At 42.5% G+C, this 19,213-nt stretch overlaps 1 protein-coding gene across 2 annotated transcripts in view; it reads right to left on the reverse strand.

Moving 5' to 3' along the window:
- The window catches only part of prkar1b (protein kinase, cAMP-dependent, regulatory, type I, beta), a 67,011-nt gene that overhangs the window by 24,167 nt on the left and 23,631 nt on the right, over positions 1-19,213 (reverse strand). For both annotated transcript variants that reach the window (XM_084372639.1, XM_084372640.1), the window contains 2 exons: positions 5,086-5,147; positions 161-207 (listed from right to left, as the gene is read on the reverse strand). In XM_084372639.1, the coding sequence (XP_084228765.1) occupies positions 161-207; positions 5,086-5,147 (109 nt within the window). The remainder of the gene's footprint in view (positions 1-160; positions 208-5,085; positions 5,148-19,213) is intronic.

Genomic DNA, 19,213 nt, shown 5'->3' on the forward strand with positions numbered 1-19,213 from the left:
TGAGTCACAATCCGTCTTATAGCCTACCTGTTGGCACTCTGCATACTGGAATCCCCTTCATTTGTAATGCTTTGCTTAAGTCGATTAACTAAATAAAAGAAATTGCTCTGAGGAGAAAATGAATGAGGGTTTTTGTTTGTGTGCTTGTGTCTCCACTTACGTCCACTTCACCTTGGTCAATCACATAGAAGTTGTCTCCTTCATCGCCTGGAGGGAGGAGAAGAGGAGAAACAAGGGAGTTTGTGAGAAAGCAGAAAAAAAAGAAGGAAAAGTACCTGGAGCCGACAGGAAAGCTTACTCTTCCTATTACTCCCACCTCCTGCTTAAGTTCTTTGAGGTGGATTTTTAAACCATTAAACCAAAATGGATGCATTAAGAGATTAAACCCATTCATCAAACACTTAGAATACCACTTTCTATGAGCTGAGGAGCAAAAATAAGTTCATCATTTATCAATCATGAAACATCTAGATGTAAACAGATAGACATTTTCTCACACTCCTCAGGCCTGTTAACTTCCTTCACTTCTGCTTAAAAGAACAACTGTTGATTACTCGTCTTGCTATCATTTTTCTTGTTAGGTCTTAGACCCAGCACCCAGTGCCAGAGATGCCGCTGCCTCCTCCAGAGTGCATATTTCACTTGGCCTGCCAGTATCTCTGTGAAATGGGGCTCTTGCCAGCAGAAAGTTGCAGCAACAGTGGTGCTCATTACTGCTGCTTGTGTAGCTTAATAATGGAAACTCTGAAACAGAGGTGGCTGAGTGTGCAGAGCCACATCACCTCAGTACGAATTCAAAATAAACAACTAGAAGCTTTGTTTATTACCAAAGGTAACAACAACATATGCCGACCAGCATCTCTAAATCTTACTAATTAACACGTTATGTCTTGCTTGTTTAATCAGTAAAAAATACAATATTTAAATTAAGGGGAGCTCTATGGAGCTTCTGTGTTGTGCTGGAAGCCGGTCATTAGTTTATGTCAGTGGACGTAATTTCTAACCTAACGTTAACTACTATTGCTCTCTATTAACGGAGCAGAGAGAGGTACTCAGACGAGGCACTCGAGAACATACATAAAGTCAGATCCTGTGGACTGTCGCAGAAAATGCAACCTTAACCTTCACAAAGAAAACCACAGTCCAGCAGCATTAAACAACTTAAACAAATCGTCTGCAGGCTTGTATAAGCAACTGAGAGAGATGAGGAAGGTCTCAATTTTCATGTCACGTTGAAATTGGCTCCAATATGGCCAATAAAAGAGAGATTCATGTATGTAAATTGCCTGAAATTGTTACATAGAACCCCATTAAATTTGCCATTTTACACTGGGTTATATGAGTATATCTTGACTGGGAGTGGCCCCTTCCTGGAATCTCTGCTCCTTACCTGCTAATCTCCCAAAATGTAAAACAATTTCTTTAAAATGGTCAGCGGGTGGCCCCACCGGAGAGAACATGTTGTTGTCTAAATCAGAAAGGGCTTATTCTGTGGATGGACAGCTCAGACTAGGCTTGTCCAGAAAGATGCGACTTGCTGTGCCGCTGCCTATTTAATGCCTCGTGCAGGTTTAAGGCGTTCCATGATGTCTGCTTGTCAAAGAATAAAATATGCAACTGTGGCTACAATTTGAGTAAAAATGCATTCAGTGGTGGAATGTTACTAAGTGCGTTTACTCAAGTGCTGTACTTTAGAAGAAATTCGAGGTACTTTATAAATAGTTGGTTCTCACAGAGCAGTGACACTACAAACATATAGTGATCTTATAGACTATGATGCACTGCTGTAGATTAACTCACCCAAGTACTGAAAATGAGCTCAACCATAAACATCTTTAGCATAAGAATGAGACAAACACATTACATCAGTAATATTAATCTGAAAACATCATATATAATTGTGACACTGACATTGACAGGGACCAAATTACTCATGTAAGGTTTTGAAATCTGGACTTTTACTTCTAGTGGAGTATTTTCACTATGTGGTATTTATACTTTTCCTTAAATAAAGGATATGAATACCTTTTTCCACCACTTAATACGTTATATCAGCTGCATTGCCTCCAGCAACAATTGTTTCCACTTCTGTGTTTCCTGTATCAGATGCAACTAATTGAAGGGTCTCATATATGCAAGGCAGGCAACTCCAAATGTCGTCTGGTCTGCTGACCGGATCCCTGTCTGTACCCTGTGTTTTCAAAGCGAACCCTAAACCTCGAAGCAGGCCATGGGATCTGGTTGGTTGATGACCGCTAAAAGCATCTAGTCTGGAGATAAGGCTGAAAAATGGTGAAGTGTTCCTTTAATTATGCTATCTGTTACATAGGGCTAGAGGGGAATTATTACAAAGGACTGACAGCCACATACGTGAGCACTGTGAAGCTCTCCCTGCAGCTACCGCTTACAATACGATATGAATGTGACTTCATTCAGAGGTACAAGTGGGTGATGATGCATGAGTATACGTGACTCAAGTATGCATGTGTGTGCATTTCGTAGGTACCAAGTGAGGGTGTGTGTGCGTGTGTTCACCTGAAGAGTTGAAAGGCTGAGAGCGCCCTGTGTGTAAAGTTCACAGGAGTTCACACGGCTAATTAATACTGAGTGGAGAGTGCTCGTTAATCATACAGCTCTATTTGTCACACAAAACGCTCCTTGTCTGTGGGATGGTTTGTCCCAGTGGAGACCCCAGACACACACACACACACACACACACACACACACACACACACACACACACACACACACACACACACACAACCTGCTGCAACCTGGCCCTGTCCTATCTCCCTCTCTCTGTCTCTGCCTCCCTCTCTTTCATCTCCTCTATCTCTCTTTCAATTACCTCTCGCTCTGTCTTTCTTTTCTTCGACTCTTCCTGTCTTTTATCACTTCGGTGCTCAAGCCTTCCAATCCCCCTGTGCCTGTGAGTGCAGGCAAATATTTGACCAGAACGTGCACAAACACACACACACACACACACACACACACACACACAGGCAGGTTGGTATACTCAGCACGGCCTCGTTTCAACACAAGCTAATTGTCGTACACATTGTTTAGGTCCTTGGGCTTTGCTCTGAAGGAAAACATGGGTTACATCCTCAACCTCTAAGGTGTTTTGCTCTCACAATGCTGCTACACCATACAGCTAAACGCGTCCATCTTTCAGAACTGATTTCATGTTGGAATTTAAAATGAAAATATCTCCATACCCCATTTTGCACGTTATGATAGAGTAAATTCTGTCTTTGTTTAAATACCACTCGAGCCACACAGGCGATAACTCCTAGCTGTGTCTAAATAGTGTGTGATGGGTCGGTAGCAGGCAAGTTTTTAGAAGCTGTACAGTAGTCCAGACATTAGCAATGACATCAGCACTGTATATACTGTATACCACACACTAGTGTATATAACAATGGACTGTCTGGGTCTAGGGGGCCCTGCAAAGTTAGCTAGACGTATTATCACCAAATTAGGACTGATATACTCCTGGATGCTGTCTTAGAGTAGGTGGGAGTGACTGAGCCAGTGTGTAATTCAGTGAGTGTCCAAAAGCCTTCATTCAGTGTCAAAGAGAGTGTGTGTTTGTATGGCATGCTCCACAAGTGTAACCTGTGAACACAGTATTATCTAAAAGTGGGAATTTGTCTGTGAGAATGTGTGTTTTCAGTGTTTCAAATATGTGATTTAGCATGTCTGAGTCTGTGTTTGATAGGAGTTCGAGTGTAGTGGGGTGTTACTGGAAAAATACAGTCTGGCCCTGGTAAGCTCTGTGTTCCTTCAAAGTCAAGGGATGTCTAGAGTGACGGCTTTGACGACTGTGGTTCGGCAGCGGAAAGGGACCTGACATCTGGTGCAGAAGTGGGGAATGTATGAGTGGTGCAAAGAGAGGAAAAGGGAGGGAACGGGGGAGTGGCAGCACAAAATAAACGTGAATAGTGGAAGTCCAGTAGATGCATTCTTTAAGATAACGAGGCCTATTTTTTTGGTGGTGCAACAACCAGAACAGAATGCTTTCCAACACTGTGTGTTCACTTTGTGCTACTCTGTACCATCCAGACAAGAATATGATTTATATTATTATTATTGTTTTTTTGACTGGTAAGTGAAGCAAATCTACTAGCCACTTCAGCTGATGGCTGGTGCTAATTTTGAGCCCTGGGCCTGAGCCAGAGAAGGTTATCAGTGAGGATGGTATATTAATTGTTTCCCACGTACTTGCCTTGCATCTGCTGCACAGATTTAATCTATGCCCTGACGATTTAATTCACATCAAAGCTGTAAGAACCTTAGCTTTAATATCTATTAATATCAGTAGCTTCATTAAGTTTTTCAATATCTTCAATGTTTTTGTTTAGAGAGGTGCAACTTTAAGGATATACTATGCAAGATTTGTCATTTGCTGTTTGTAAACACCCCAATCCAAGTTTGCGCCACCTCCCTGTATCAAGGGGGAAGGGAAAGTGCATGAAAAGAGAGAGCAACGTTAGCAAGAACAAAGCAGTTAATCAGAGAAATAAAACGTTGTTTTCTGATTTGTTGCATGGCGGATACCTTCTGAAGCACAAACACGCACACCCAAACGAACCAACTCTCTGGATTTTGTGTGATTGCAGCCGAAGCGTGCACTTTATTCTGTCCACTCGATGCCTCTCTGCTCTGTGCTTGCATGTGTAGCTCAGCCCTGCTCCCAGTCAAAGAGACACACAGACCAAGAGCCGCAGACAATGGCGTAACGGCTTGACTATGTTTTATGAACTCCCAACCTTACAACCTATGCGCTGTTATTGTCTAGGGGTTACACCCAGAAACATCCCACACAGCATAATATTAAGAAAATATCAGAAAATACAGGCAGAGTGCATGGTTTCTGCAGATACTGTACAGACACGACCACACACTTCTAGAGGGTCATAAGTGATGATTAGGCTTTCTTGGAAGTCTATACATTGTTTTTCCGGGAAAATATTTGGGACTTTCCAATTGATTTATTCAGCAATATCAACTCTAACTGCAGTTTACATACATATGATTGACTGTGACTACATACATTTATCAAGACAAAACATATATACATACCTTGCTGGATGACTGTTTCCCCTGCAATGTGAGTTACTGGAAACATGGCATCAAATATGTCACTGAAGTAGAAAGAGAGGGAAGAGGAAGAGGGGAGAGGGAAAGAACATAGTTATTACCAACATACCTGCTATTATGGTGCATTACTCACTCACACAGACGAACATGCATCACTGTCCTCAGTCAAATTCAGTGAGAACATAAAGAGTTTACTCCAACAAATCCCCCACAGTTTCATTATTACTAGATGTCTATAACTACAGGTGTTTGAACTTAACGCAAGCACCAAACATAAGAGAATATTATCATCAGACAAATGAGCATAACAAAGCTTCAGCCACTTTCTCTGCATCTCACATCCTATTAGTACTGCAGATAGGCTTAAACATGACTATGTGCTATTTCAGTACACAATCAAAGCCTTTATATCTGAGTGTATCTTTGGAAAGAGGCGCTGAGAAAACAAACAAAATGACGGCTGTGCCTAAGCACTTAATTTCTGTTTCAGCCCGGCAGGGAAAGCGCCTGTTAGACTGTTCCTAATCGGGCTGTTTAAATGCATGAAGCCTCAGCAGATTAAAGTTCCTCTGCCGAGATGTGTTGGGACAAGAGAAAACTTCAGTATCCTTCCTCTCCTCCTCCTATCTGCTTGTCTCTCACCTTCAGGGTATATTTATCTATCTAATCAGTTACATACCACCCGTCTTATAGAGAAATATAGAAAAAACAATAAAAGAGGGTCAGGCATATATCAAAGACATACAAGACCTGCTGAGTGAATGTGGGGCAAGTTCGAGCCCGTTCTCGTTTAAGCGTGTATGTCACTGAAAGTGTGTTTGCACCAGTCTGCCTGCTTTTGAGTATATACTGCCTATGAAAACACACAGGTTTTTACAAAATAATGTGTGGGTGTTGAATATTTTTGTTCTTGTGGCTATGCAGCACCTAGAAATGAAAAGGCTTACACAGCCAAATACACCTTGCTGCACACTACACACATAAATGTGTTGCTTTACATGAACCTCCCGTTAAAAGAAAAAAGAAGAAAAAGTGCAGGTCAACAGATGTTGAGGAGAGATCTGAGGATGTTATTGAGTGCTTTGGAAGTGAACGGACTCTGCTGGTATTTGTTTATGTGACACTGAATAAAAAGCAGACTTAAGAAGGTGGAATTAGGCCAACTATACCCACAGGTAGGCCCTGTGCGGTGCAGCTGGCCACTGACTCACACATTACACACACACAAACACACATGCAAGTGCGCAAAAAACACACTCGCTCTTTGAAGTGTACAAGCACAGGCTAAAAGATGCACAGACACACTTTGGTGATTTCATGTACAACACGGCCTCCATGTATACACGTGGTACTACGCATGCAACCGGTGCATGTCAACACACTCACACACATACAGTATTTAAGCGCATGAAAACATGCATATTGGCACTGTCTCATAGGACACGCAACCTCAAAATGCTTTGATGGTGATTAGTCAGAGCAACATCTGCAGGAGCACCCTCAACTCTCCTCACGTCTGTGACCACCTGCACTCGGCATGGAGTCTGTTTATTCAGGGGGTTTTGGAGCAGTTGGTTTCAGGTCATGTATAACTAATAATGAGTGCATTATGAAAATAGAGCAAAATAAAAAATTAGAGCAAAAATGCCACAGGAAATATCAGCACATACAGGTCATTAACTTTTATGTCATTTCCTGAATTAATTAAATCAAAATATATTTCAGTGCTTTCTAACTCAAGACAGGTTATCTTTAGTCTTTCCTGATGATGGTATGGATGATGATGATGCATCACGCAGCTAAGCAGGATGCTCATGACTGATGCACAGCGAGAGGATCAAAAGCAAGTAAACCTGCGTTTAGGTAATTACCCTTGACCACCTCTCTCTTTCCATGCCCTGCCTCTCACTGAATGCATCGCTGAGCACAACAAAGACACTTGTGCAGGTAATTGCTTCCCCTCGTCTCTACCTGTCTCTCTTTCCCTTTCTTCATCCCAAACTTCCTCCCTGTCTGTTCTCAATAACTTTTTCTCTTCCTCTCTCCTCTCAATTACCCCTTTCTTCCCTCTAATTCTCCCGCTGGCCCGCCTATTTCTCTCATCTCTCGCTCTATCGCCCCCCTCCATGCCTCTCCCAGATGAAGTGATTAATCTTGTCCTTTCCGCTACCTGTAGCCCCTCTGACCTCATGAAAAGGCAGAGCCACCCTCTCATGCCCCCCCCTTAACAATGGATGTGCTGTTCTGACAGAGACGGACAGAAAGAAAGAGGGAGAGGGAGAGACCCTACAGACTCTGAAGGGGCTAGGAAGTTCACCTCCACCCTAGGGAGGGAGACAAAGCTTCTGTCATGGTTGAGATATGTGGAGGTACTTCCCTGCAACACATGTGCATGCTCCTTTACATACACACATGCATGTAAGAACATCTATTGAAAACCCATATAACCTTCCAATTGTTAATTACTATCATATATCATCGCTGACATCATTCTTATCTTACTTGACATTCTTACAATCTGTCCCATCTTTGCACATACTCAGCCCCTGCACACATGACATCACACGGGGGAGTACACTGCCTATATATGTGTTTGTTTGTCGCACAGGATGTAGCAACAGAGATAAAGGCATTTGTGTAATAATCTAAGCAGCAATCACGCCAGTGAAGCAGAAGATGCCAAAAGACGCAGTCATCGCGGATGACATCGAAATGGAGACAATTAGAAAGAAGAGACACCTTTTCCTAACGCCCTGCATCGCATTGTGTTGAGCTCATCATGGAACTGTGGCTTTTGTAAAAATGCAAGTCAGATTACAAGCCGTTCCACAATGTGGCTGCCACCTCAGGTTGCAAGTTTGTGTGATAGGGAAAGTTTATGTGCACCTTCGCTCTTTCACACACATGCAGACAACAACGTAGCAACAGCCGACTATTGTTTTCAAACACCCATTAAAGCGCGGTTAGCTTAGGGGATTTCAGTCATTAATGACATGAAATCAGGCCTGCTTGTTGTAGCTGGATTGCTTGTTGTTCTTCCTGGTTGGTGTTTGACGGCCTTCCTCGGTCAACTCTCCCCTCCCTCTTAATCTTTCCTACAACACAGCTGTTTATTTGTTCAGCAGCAGACATCTTATCTCTTACATTACTACATCAACACACAGCACTACCATTATGCCATTAACACCAAAGGGCTCTTTAACAGCGCGGCGTGCTGCCATGTCTTTGTGTTTCTTAATGGGCCGCAGAATGTTGGGTTACACAAGCCCTTGATGGGGAACCCATCCAGAATGCTCGCTTGTCTGGTTGAAAGAGGTTTTGCAATAACTAAAGCAATCAACAACTGCACCGCATACGGGAACTTCCAAGCTCTCCAAGATGTCTCTTGGCTTGGCAGCGATGTGCCACTGGTTTGGCTGGCACAGCGTTCATGCCTTAAGTGCTTGAAAGATTAATTTTCACTGCCACAGTTGATAGTAATTCAAATGGCTGTTTCTGGCAAATCAGAACAATAGTCTTTGTTTTGCAACTCTGCACAAGTCCATGACATACACGCCAAACTTACACCTGATTTGTGTAATATGTGTACGTTTTGTTGGTTGACAAAAGCAGAGGGGTGATATGGTGAATATCCTTCACTGAGAAAGCTAAAGTTCAACAAAAAACTGACAACCCTAGGTTTCAACCCGTATTTACATAATAATTTAATAATCTGGCGGCCACTAAGAGGCAAATTTTATAATGACTAAGGCATTATGTGTGTGACATAATGTTTTCAGGAGTCCTGTCTGCACCTGAGTGACTTGGGAATGTTTAACAGAATTAATGCTGCATACTTTCTTTAGCCCACCTTTAATTAAAAGCTAATTTGTGATTACTCAGCATACATGAAAACATAAATTAGATTTTCACTGATGATTGATGTTAACAGATTTGTTCACAAGCCTATAGTGTGACTCATCATGGTTATATCAGAGTAAGATGGAAAACAGCTTAATGAGGCCGACTAAGTGATGTGCAGTTTAGTGTCCAGAGTTTAAAGTTGAGCACAACCACATGGAAGAACCATTTCACCCCACTGAGCTCTTTTAGTGTGGACACAATGAAAGCTGTTTTCTAATTACATACACCAACACACATATACGCATGTACACACACAAACACACACCACTGACAATAGGCTGTAGTATGAGAGAGTGAGTCAGAGAGAGAAAAAAGGGGGAGATGAAGGAGTTATAATTATAAAGCACTGGAGCATTTAGGGAGGATATTTATGACATGAAAGCGCTTGGCACGCGCCCTGTCTCTCCCTGGAGACCTGGCGCAAAAAATGACGGGACAGGGCCCTGCCAGCTGCTGCCCATTTCTTTCAACTGGCCTCAATACTCCGAGAGCGGTACATGTTGTGTCTAACATTGGTCAAGACGCGTCACAAAGATCCCCTCCAACCGCCAAATCATCAATAGTCTACTTTTAAATGACAGTACAGTGGGGATGTTGAATAATAACAAAACAGCTACAGAATGATTCCAGCAAAACGAAGAGAGATACATTTGAATTTCATTTCTTTAGAACTGCTTTTTAAAGATTTTTATGGCTAATGATTTAACCAGGCATATCTCTGAGAAAATAATCAATGTTAATGTGCATTCATGTCTTGTGACTAAAAGGCAAGAAGATGATGGTTTGTTTCTGGTAAACTCAGTTCCTCTTGCACATCATAAAGTCTTACTGGCAGAAAAGAAAAAGCTACGGTACATACTGTTATTTTTATGCACACTGCTGAAGATTTATCACTCTGCTCCTCTCTTGAAATATGTTAGGTTGAGCTTATTTTGGAATGATTAAACAAGCTCCTACTATTTGTTTGTGCTGAAGAGAACTGGCCTATACTGAGTGTACAAGGCAACCATGCAGCACAGAGGTGGTCCTGGAGGTTTACAGGTGGACATAACAGTTTATGGCTGGTGGCAATGACCACTTAAAGATGGTCAACAATGTGGGTGGAGAAAGGAGGCCAGTCGAGGAGAAAGAGAACCCTCACTTTTCTCAAAACTCAACCGGCCCCTTAAATCCTTTTGAAATTTAAAAGTGCTTTGGACTGATTTTCCAGTGTCAAAGATCAAATGGGGGCTAACGTTCTCATACGTGGAGGTCTAAAGTTAGAGTGCGCTGTGTGATTAAATGTTGTAAGTTGTATTTAAAACCAGCAGAGTGTAGGGAGCACACTGTGTTAAACCCACACACCTGGACCTGGTGGGTTTATAAGGGGTGTAAACCTTCATGCATCCTGTGGCCTCAAAATGTAGACGTGTGTCTCACTCTGTGTGCAGCGTAAGACCAAAGCACCTGAGGGCCAGGCCGGGTGATCTGTGTGACCTGGACACTGCTGCTAAAACCTGCTGAAGCAAACGGTGTCATTTATACGGTGTCATTTATATGTACTGCAATGACCAGACCACCTGAGAGAATGACATGAAGGTCAAGAGAAAGAGAGCTGGATTCTAGATTTAGATGTTTTTTATTTCTAATTTCAAATTCCAAGTGCAGTAGTGAGGCGCAACACATCGGATCGTACACCAGTTAATCAACCGTGGATGGTGTTGGTCTTTCGGATAGATAGAAAAAAAAGTATAAACGTATAAAAGTAAAATATATGTGTGGGAAACATCGCTTTGATAAATTGCAATAGCCAAATGGTTCATCCAATCACCTCCCAAGTATTTGCCAACCAATAACAAACCAGCACCCACTGGAGATGAAGATCGTCTGATGATCCCTGCCACTAAAGACTCTTGAATGTATTTCTCCATTGCCATGTATGAATTGAAAGTTGCTGCCCTTTTCTGGACAATTTCTGAGGAAAACTTCTCAGATAGTTCTGTGTAACAAACCATCTTGCACATCAGACTAAATACATACTGGGCCAGTCAGCAGACTCGGGGGAGTGCATAGCTGATGATCCCATGTCTAAAAGCCTTTAATTAACTCCTTTTCTAAGAATAAAATATGTAACCTTTTTATGTATATTTTGTTGAGTTGAGTAGCTACATCACCCAATCTGTTTCAAACAATGAATAAATGCAGAAAAATCCCTAATTTTACTTAGAGTAACAGTGTGTTTCATTTGGTCACTTTTTGCCATTCTGGAAAAAGATCAGACGATACATTTGAGTGTTTCAAAGGAAGTAGGCAAACATGACTAAAATTAACATGAACAAAACCTTACAATGTTACTTCATCTGTGAAGATTGCTTTTTAATCAAAATCAAATGTACTGATATTGCCCAAAATCACAATCACATTGCCTCAGTGGGCTGTGACTGCCCTAAGGGAGTTGGTGGAATATACTTTACAGCTGTGCTGTCAACACAAACAGTCACTGATTCAAACAAACAAACACTTTGCAGGCAGTGATTGCCAATGTGGAGGAAAGACTTACTGACACAGTAGCTTTCCTGAAACCTTTGAGCCTATTTGAAGCAGTAGTCCTCAGATAAAATATATGACTGAACTACCACTGAACCGGCACTGGCACCTTGGACCCTGCAACCTGCCAAAGCCAACTCCACGAGAGGGCAATTTGCCCTTATCACCTCATCCTCACCATGCTCAGTACTAAGCACCAGTGTTTTCCTCACACTGTCTTGTTGCTGGCATGGCAATGGGAAGAGCAGGCTTGGAAATGTTGGTTTAGAGGGGGAGGAAAGTTGAAACAAAGGAAGAGAAAGACGATAGAACAGAAATAGAAAGAGAGCGATTTCACTGGGAAGAGCACTGAGAAGCAGCCAGCTGATGCAGCGAATACCAGACAGCTGAGACCTTCTACATGGCCGAGCTTAATGAACACCTTGTTCACATTTGCTTGTACATAAACAAATAAACACACACTCACATATACAAGCCTAAAAAGGCGCATTTACAACATCTGCCATCAGTTTTAACGGCGGCAGTGATAATGACGCAGACCTTGTACATACAACCTCATTCCTCTGCTGTGACTACTGCTTGGAACATACCCCGTCCAACACACACAAACACACACACAAACACATACACACATACACATTCAGGTTGGCATCAGGGAGGTGAGAGACAGAGCTGCATGGCAGTGGAAGAAAGGACCAGTCTGAGGAGGAAAAAGTGAGAAAGAGGGAGCGGTTGATAGAAGGATGTGAGGAGAAAGGAGGATGTGCTACAGGGCGGAAAACAAATATCAAATTTTGACAGCATCTTGACTGTAAATAAACAGTGTGTCTTTGATGTTCAAAATCATGGGATTATGTGCATGTCACTGGAGTGAATAGCTGAATAATCTTCAAGGAAAAGTGCCAGTAATACAGCTTATTGGTTTGTGGGTGCAAATTAGGGTTGGGGATTTTTTATTTGGCTTGTTTCATGGTCTTCCTCAGAAGAATGAGTGAGAGCCTCTTACACGGTAGCACAGCACACACCCACTGAGCTGAAGAATGAGTAACAGCGTCTGCAGCCTGATTATTTTTACATCTAGCTCGGTGAATTAAAGGTTTATTTTCACCAAACAGGAGACTGTTGCACTAACCAAGTGGGTTTTGGAAAGTTATCTTTTCCTGCTGTTGTCTTTTCCAACACACTAAAACCCAACATATCTATGTTGTATGACATCTGATGAACAAATGAATGAAAGAACATACTTCAGAGACTAAGTTAACCACTGATTTTTTTTATCGACAAGTTGTTTGTTCCTCGATGTCGCTTGGGAAAGACTTTTCTTCATCAGTCAGTCATACAACATAGATATGTTGGGTTTTAGTGTTTCTCCATGCATCTCCCAAAGACTTCAATACAGCCGTCACCACAGTCTGGCAAGATTCAGTGATGTAACGACCCTTCCCTCTTTTTTAGGTTCCTTGGTTTTAAAAGCCACATTACAGTTAAGTGATGCAATTGTCTGAATTTACCAGCCTGTTCTTCTTGTGCTAATACTTTCCTTTAGCCACTTAGTCATTATCAAAAATCTTGTTATGTTAATATTTTGGGAAAGCACCAATAGTCATCCCTATAATATTGCCAGAGGTATTTGGTCAAAAATATTAATTATATTTGATTCTGTCACCTAGTCCTGGTGTTTGTGTCGGGCTTTTGAGGAGATTTTAAAACACTGATATATATTGTGTTTTGCATTAGAGCCTAGAAATACCAGCAATATTATTCTAAGGCCTTATCACCCAGACCTTGAGTGTACAGTCTGTTTGATAAGGAAAATAGGTGTAGGAATAATACTTTGGAAAGTGTTATCATGTCAGCCAACCCTAGTCGCATCTGTTTCCTCCCTCTCCCCTTTATCATTAGAAAAGGGATAAAAATAGTCTCACTGAAACATTCAGCTAAGTCTTCCAATGACATGAATGAAGGTTGCTCCCCACTTTCTAGGCTGCTGTGTATATTCAGCGTGACAAGGCTGTTTTACAGGCCTACCTGATGATCCAACACACACCACCTGCTGATGCAGCCATGATGTCAGCCCGCAAACATCACAAACATGTCCAACCCTGCAGTCTCTCCCCTGCTTTCCTCTCCATTTCTTCTTCTCACATCAGGCGTCTAATACCGTTGACTAAGTATACTAAAACGTACTTTTTCACCTGCTTGCTACTTACTTTTCCTCGTGCAGTGTGTCTAGATTGTATTATCAGTACTCATGCATTTTCACACTTTCCTAATGCCCGCTGTCTTCGTTGTTTGTCGCCCCAGGGCAGGAAAAAGTGAGCTCTTCCTCCACTTAAAAAGGGTCAGGCTGGATCAGGCGCTGACAGGACTAAGCCTCTACCTCTCTGATGTGTCCACAGGCGACGTGTCACCGGAATAAGGCAAGGACACAGGGAGAGAGAAGGACAGATAGAGAGGGAGACATATTCTTGTCCTCACCTGGCATGCAGGGATAGAAAAGATCCTCCGAATGCATGGAGTTATATTACACACAGATAAAACAATCCTATACACTCTGTACAGGTGCCAAGAGTCGTGCCTCTCCCTCTTTCTCACTCTCTCTCTCTCTCTCTCACACACACACACACACACACACACACACACACACACACACACACACACACACACACACACACACACACACACACACACACACACACATATCCTGACACGTCGGCAAACATCACAAGACATGCCGCTGCCCCGCGGGCATGTCTTTTCCTCTCCTCTCTCCTCCATCCTCCCTCCCACCTTCCCCCTGCTTCCCTCCCTCCTTCCCACCTCTCAGTAGACAAGCACAAGAACGAGATAAGCATTTGAGAAGCAGATCAGGACACAAATTGTCTTTTGTTTGGGTTTAAACCTGAGAGGTGTTTACATAACACCGCATATTATTTGTGCATGCTCAAACACATAGATATTTACAAGGAAATTAAATGGAGAAAAGTGAAGGACGAGGTATCCAGTGGAGAAATGCTTAAGGCTAAAACTGTAAACTGTACTCGTGTGTGTGTGTATTTAAACCTCATCCACCAGCACTCTGGGCAGTGAGGTAAGAGGTGCAGTGGGTGCACGGAGGGGAGAGAAATAGTTGACATTCAATAGCTGACATCTGACTGACGTAAGGCCTTCCCTCCTGTAAACAGACAGCTTCATCAGACACACAGGCTGCAGACCTGGACAGTGTTGAGCAACCAACGAGCACCTCTTGTACAATGCAGTAACATGAGGGAATTTGCTCATGTTAGCAATTTGCTAAATGGAAAGTTTATTTAACTTTAACAACAATGTATGGCGACTCGCTGGATTCAACAAGAACCACAGTTTTCTCACTCAGGACTGACAAAAAATACTCTCCCTCTTTATCAACCTTATTCCTAGACTACATGATACCTTGTGCAACTTCCAGCGTGTCCTGACCCTTAACCAGAGTTTTCCCTGGTAACAGGATGCTAATCTTTGTTCTGAGAGTGATTGGTACAAGGTATCATTCATTAATGAAGATCTAGGCTGATGCCTTTATTGAGTGAATACTAACACTATAATTACTGCCTAGCCCACTAAGCTAACCCTTCTAAAGCCAGAGCGTCAGTTATTATGGTACTTAGTTATTTACGCTAATACGCTAATAATTACTTCCCCAGAAAACACTTGGATTCTCCTTGAGATTTTCAGGTATGGTGTGCACTATAATAAGGCTCTTGTTATGGATGCTGAAACTACCTGATCACCTCAATGGATGAGCTTTTGCATCAAGATTTAAGCAAACTTACAGAGTGAAGTCTGAAGCGTATTCCTACACAGATTATTGATTGATTTTAGCAAGTCAAGTTGGACTGTTTCCTGACTGATGGAAGACCTTAAGAAGCAAGAGTTCTGTGGCATGCCATAACATTTTTTGAGAACAAAGCTCCTTTTGTTAGCTTTGAGTGCAAATAATTCATGAAAAAATGGAAGTAAATACTGTCAAAACAATCTTTTATCCTTGAGGTTTTAATTACTGAGAAATCCCAAGATTACAGCATGAAGAAATGGAAATCATTACAAGATGTGGAGCAGATTTGACAGTTAGGTGCAAGCAAGACCACTGAAAATGATCAAGAAATGCAGTAATCTATAGCCTTTTTATCTTCGTTGAAGTGCCACCTTATACCATACCTCCCGTTTTAGAGGTATGTGTGGTTTTCTCCATCACTTATCCACGTTAAATTTATTTAAGTTTAAGCTTGTGCACTGTTAACCAAGGAGTGCTTGGTGAGAAGCAACAGATGTCTCTGCTAGTGTAAATACAGTAGAATGATCATCTTGCATGAAGTTCTCATAGAGATATGAATCAAAATAGCAATTTAAATGAAATTAAGTACGCAGCTGAATTCAGCAGCTGAGTCATCGTATGTACTGTAGAGACCTAGATAGCATTGTTACTCTATGACAGACTATCACATAAAAAGGCCAAATGGCTCTCTGATGGCCTCAATTCTATAACACAAGCTCATCACACATTCAACCTTCTCAGGCATGGAAATGGGCTGAGCACCTCCAATTCAGATGAAACTTGACCAGAGTGACACCCATGAACCAACGAGGAGGTCATGGGAGAATTAACACGCTATAACAAGACTGTTGTGTGTGCCTGTGCACTGGAACCTATCACCGTAGCATAGACAAAGCAGACGGGATGTATACAATAGGAGGCCTTGGGCCGACCCAGGCTGTTCTGGAGGCGGCTGGGCTGCTCTGTCCTCGGCTAATGTGTGGTGGTCAGTGTGTGGGTTGTACTTTGGGCCCAGTTGAGCTATAAAGGCACTGAAGGGTTGCAGGAACATCATGTCCTCACAGCGGGGGCAAACACAGGCTAGGAAGTCACTGTCATGCACACGCGCACATTTAGCCTACATGTTCATTCACATGAAATAAAACGTGACACTGTCCACGATCTCAGAGCAGACATGTCTGTTTGAGGGTAATTTATTAGTCAAAAAGATACAAAACACACAGTAAACAAAGTTAAAGATAAATTTGATTGCTAGCATTTTTTTCCCCAAATTTCTATAGATTTCGCAATAACATGTATATCATCAATTTGTTTGACAATGGTAATCGTGTTTTTAAAAACTGATATCATGACAGCCACAGTGATACGGAAAGAAAATAGTTCCTACACGAAACTGCTCATGACAAGGTCTGTGGATTACCTTGACTTAATGGCTCGTTAATAAGGAAAGAGACATTGCTGTTGATTTAACAAATGTATTTGTGGGTGCTTTGAGCACCACAAGCTGAGTTATCTAGTTACATTATATCAGAGAAGAGAGTGAAGGCAGACGTCTCTACGTTCGATATCTCCAAAACTCGGTGACTCACACCAAAACAATCTAGATGGGTAACTAGCATTACAGGTAAGAGGAAAAAACATGTATTATTTGATTTTGTGGTGAAGTTTTTCCTACACTTATTTTTCTTTTACTGCCACTTGCTCCTCCTGACTTTCACTCACTCAGCAGTAAAAGTGTTTCTGAGGGCTGTTTTATTGTGAGCGATTAAGGTGATTCACTACTTCTCCCACTGTGGAAATTTTATCCAACTACTGTTCAAATCCAAAGTGGAGGCCACTTTCTGTCCCTTTCCTGTTTACTTCAAGACAAACACCGACGGCACATGCATATATGTACAGAAAAATGCCACTTTTTTTACGCACTCATGTGCATCAAACTGCACATAAGTACCTGCGCACACAGAAAAACATGTTCACACAGTTGTGCACAAACACACGCATACACACACACACACACTCACAATGATGGTATAAGCAGCTGAAAAGGCAGGGATGAATCATAGATGGCTGGAAAAGTGTCCTGAACAGACTCTGGGGTACATTTTGGAGGGGATACAACATTCTGAAAGGACTCCAGACTCAAACAGTACTACATGACTCACTAATTTCTTAAGAACTGCATGGAGAAATGGATGGAGGGAAGGATGACAGGGGGCGGAAGAGGCAGCAGGGGACAGGTTGAAACACAGCAGAGGGTATGAGAGAGGACAAAAGTTTCCAGCTATCTGTGCAGTTGTGCATGTGTGTGTGGTTGTACATGTGCGCACTCATGTGCATGTATGAATGTGTTTATCGGCGCTAGCTTGCAAGCATGCAGCCTAGCTAATATTAAAATCCAAAAAATGATGTTTTCTTGTGTGCCCTGCGGTTTAAATAGGAATAGAGGTGAAGTTGTCTGCCCTCTGGGTAAAGATGTAGTGTGCTGGGGGAGGTGAGGCCACTGGGCTGTTAGTCCTCTGGATGGTGGTGGGGATGGTCGAGGTTCAGTCAGGCCTGCAGCTCTCCTGTGGAGAGTGACCTCATCGCCTGGCCCCTGGCATTGTGGCAGCAGCACAAAGCCATGCAGGGGGACAGAGAGAGAAGACTACACATGACTGTGGGGGAGGGACTGGATGTGAGCGTGGATGTAGATGTGAATGAGCCTGCATGACTGAGAGAGGGAGAAAGACAGGAAGAGAAAAAGTGAGAGAAAGTTGTGAATTCTGAAAAGGGGGGAAAGAGGACCACCGGGCTCTCAGGAAGAATGGGAATGAGAACACACAGACAGTCAATGAGGGAATCAGAAAGACAGGAAATGCAAACGCGCACGCAAACAAATAGACTAAACAACACGAAACAGAAAGCTGCTAATTTGTTCGTGCTGTCATTGCATAGCCCACCATAAAATACAAATCCCACAGACACAAACATCCTCATCAGTCTTCCACCTGAACACAGAGACCTCTCAATGACGAGAAAAGCCAACACATGCACACTATGGAGACTACAGGATACTTCATCAGTAGTCATTCCAATACCACGAGAAAGAGAGACAAAGCCATCCACTGCCATTCAGTGCTACTACGTCCTGTTTCCCCTGCCAGGAAGGACAGTCTGCAGGCAGGGGGTCACTTAAAACAAGTGTCCGAGCACATATGCCTACAGGTGCACAAAAACATTTGACGTTCTTGTTTGTATTTCCAGTACAAAGACTACTTTCTGGCCGGCAGAAGCAATGACTCCAGAGAAAGTTAATGCCTATGTCATCTGTGTGTGGCAAAAACACCCCCTAGGGGCTGCTGTGTGGTAACAACACACTTTGAGTGTCACTAGATGTAGAACATGATGGAGATGTAATCAGTGTGTGGCTTTATCTGTGCGTTTTGTCAAACCCAAATTTTGCCCGTACTGTTCATTTTGAGCTGCAGCTTGCTCTGTGTTTTCAAAAATGAACCCATTCACCGGAGCGCAGAGCTCAAGTTCCAGATCTATTGGAAATGGAGCCTGATTCAAATGAGCGAGCTATCAGATAAAATGATGAGAGCTGTGCTCATCTGATACGGCTACACACAGCACACTATCTCACATTGCATCCTCTTTGTTGTTTTGTCCCCTTCACACAGGCCTTAAATAAACTTCCGCTGGAACATGAGATGGGACGCCTCTCTCCCGGGCAGCTTTAGTATCTTCGCTATTGTTTGTTTATTTAGTTTTCTGTCTCTCACTGATTTATTTATTATTGTTTTTGCACCTCTTCAAACACACACACACACACACACCCACACACACACACACACACACACACACATACACAGACAAAGAGTGCCA

The sequence above is a fragment of the Pagrus pagrus genome (genome assembly GCF_965226575.1).
Source record: "Pagrus pagrus genome assembly, chromosome: 13".
NCBI lineage: Eukaryota > Metazoa > Chordata > Actinopteri > Spariformes > Sparidae > Pagrus > Pagrus pagrus.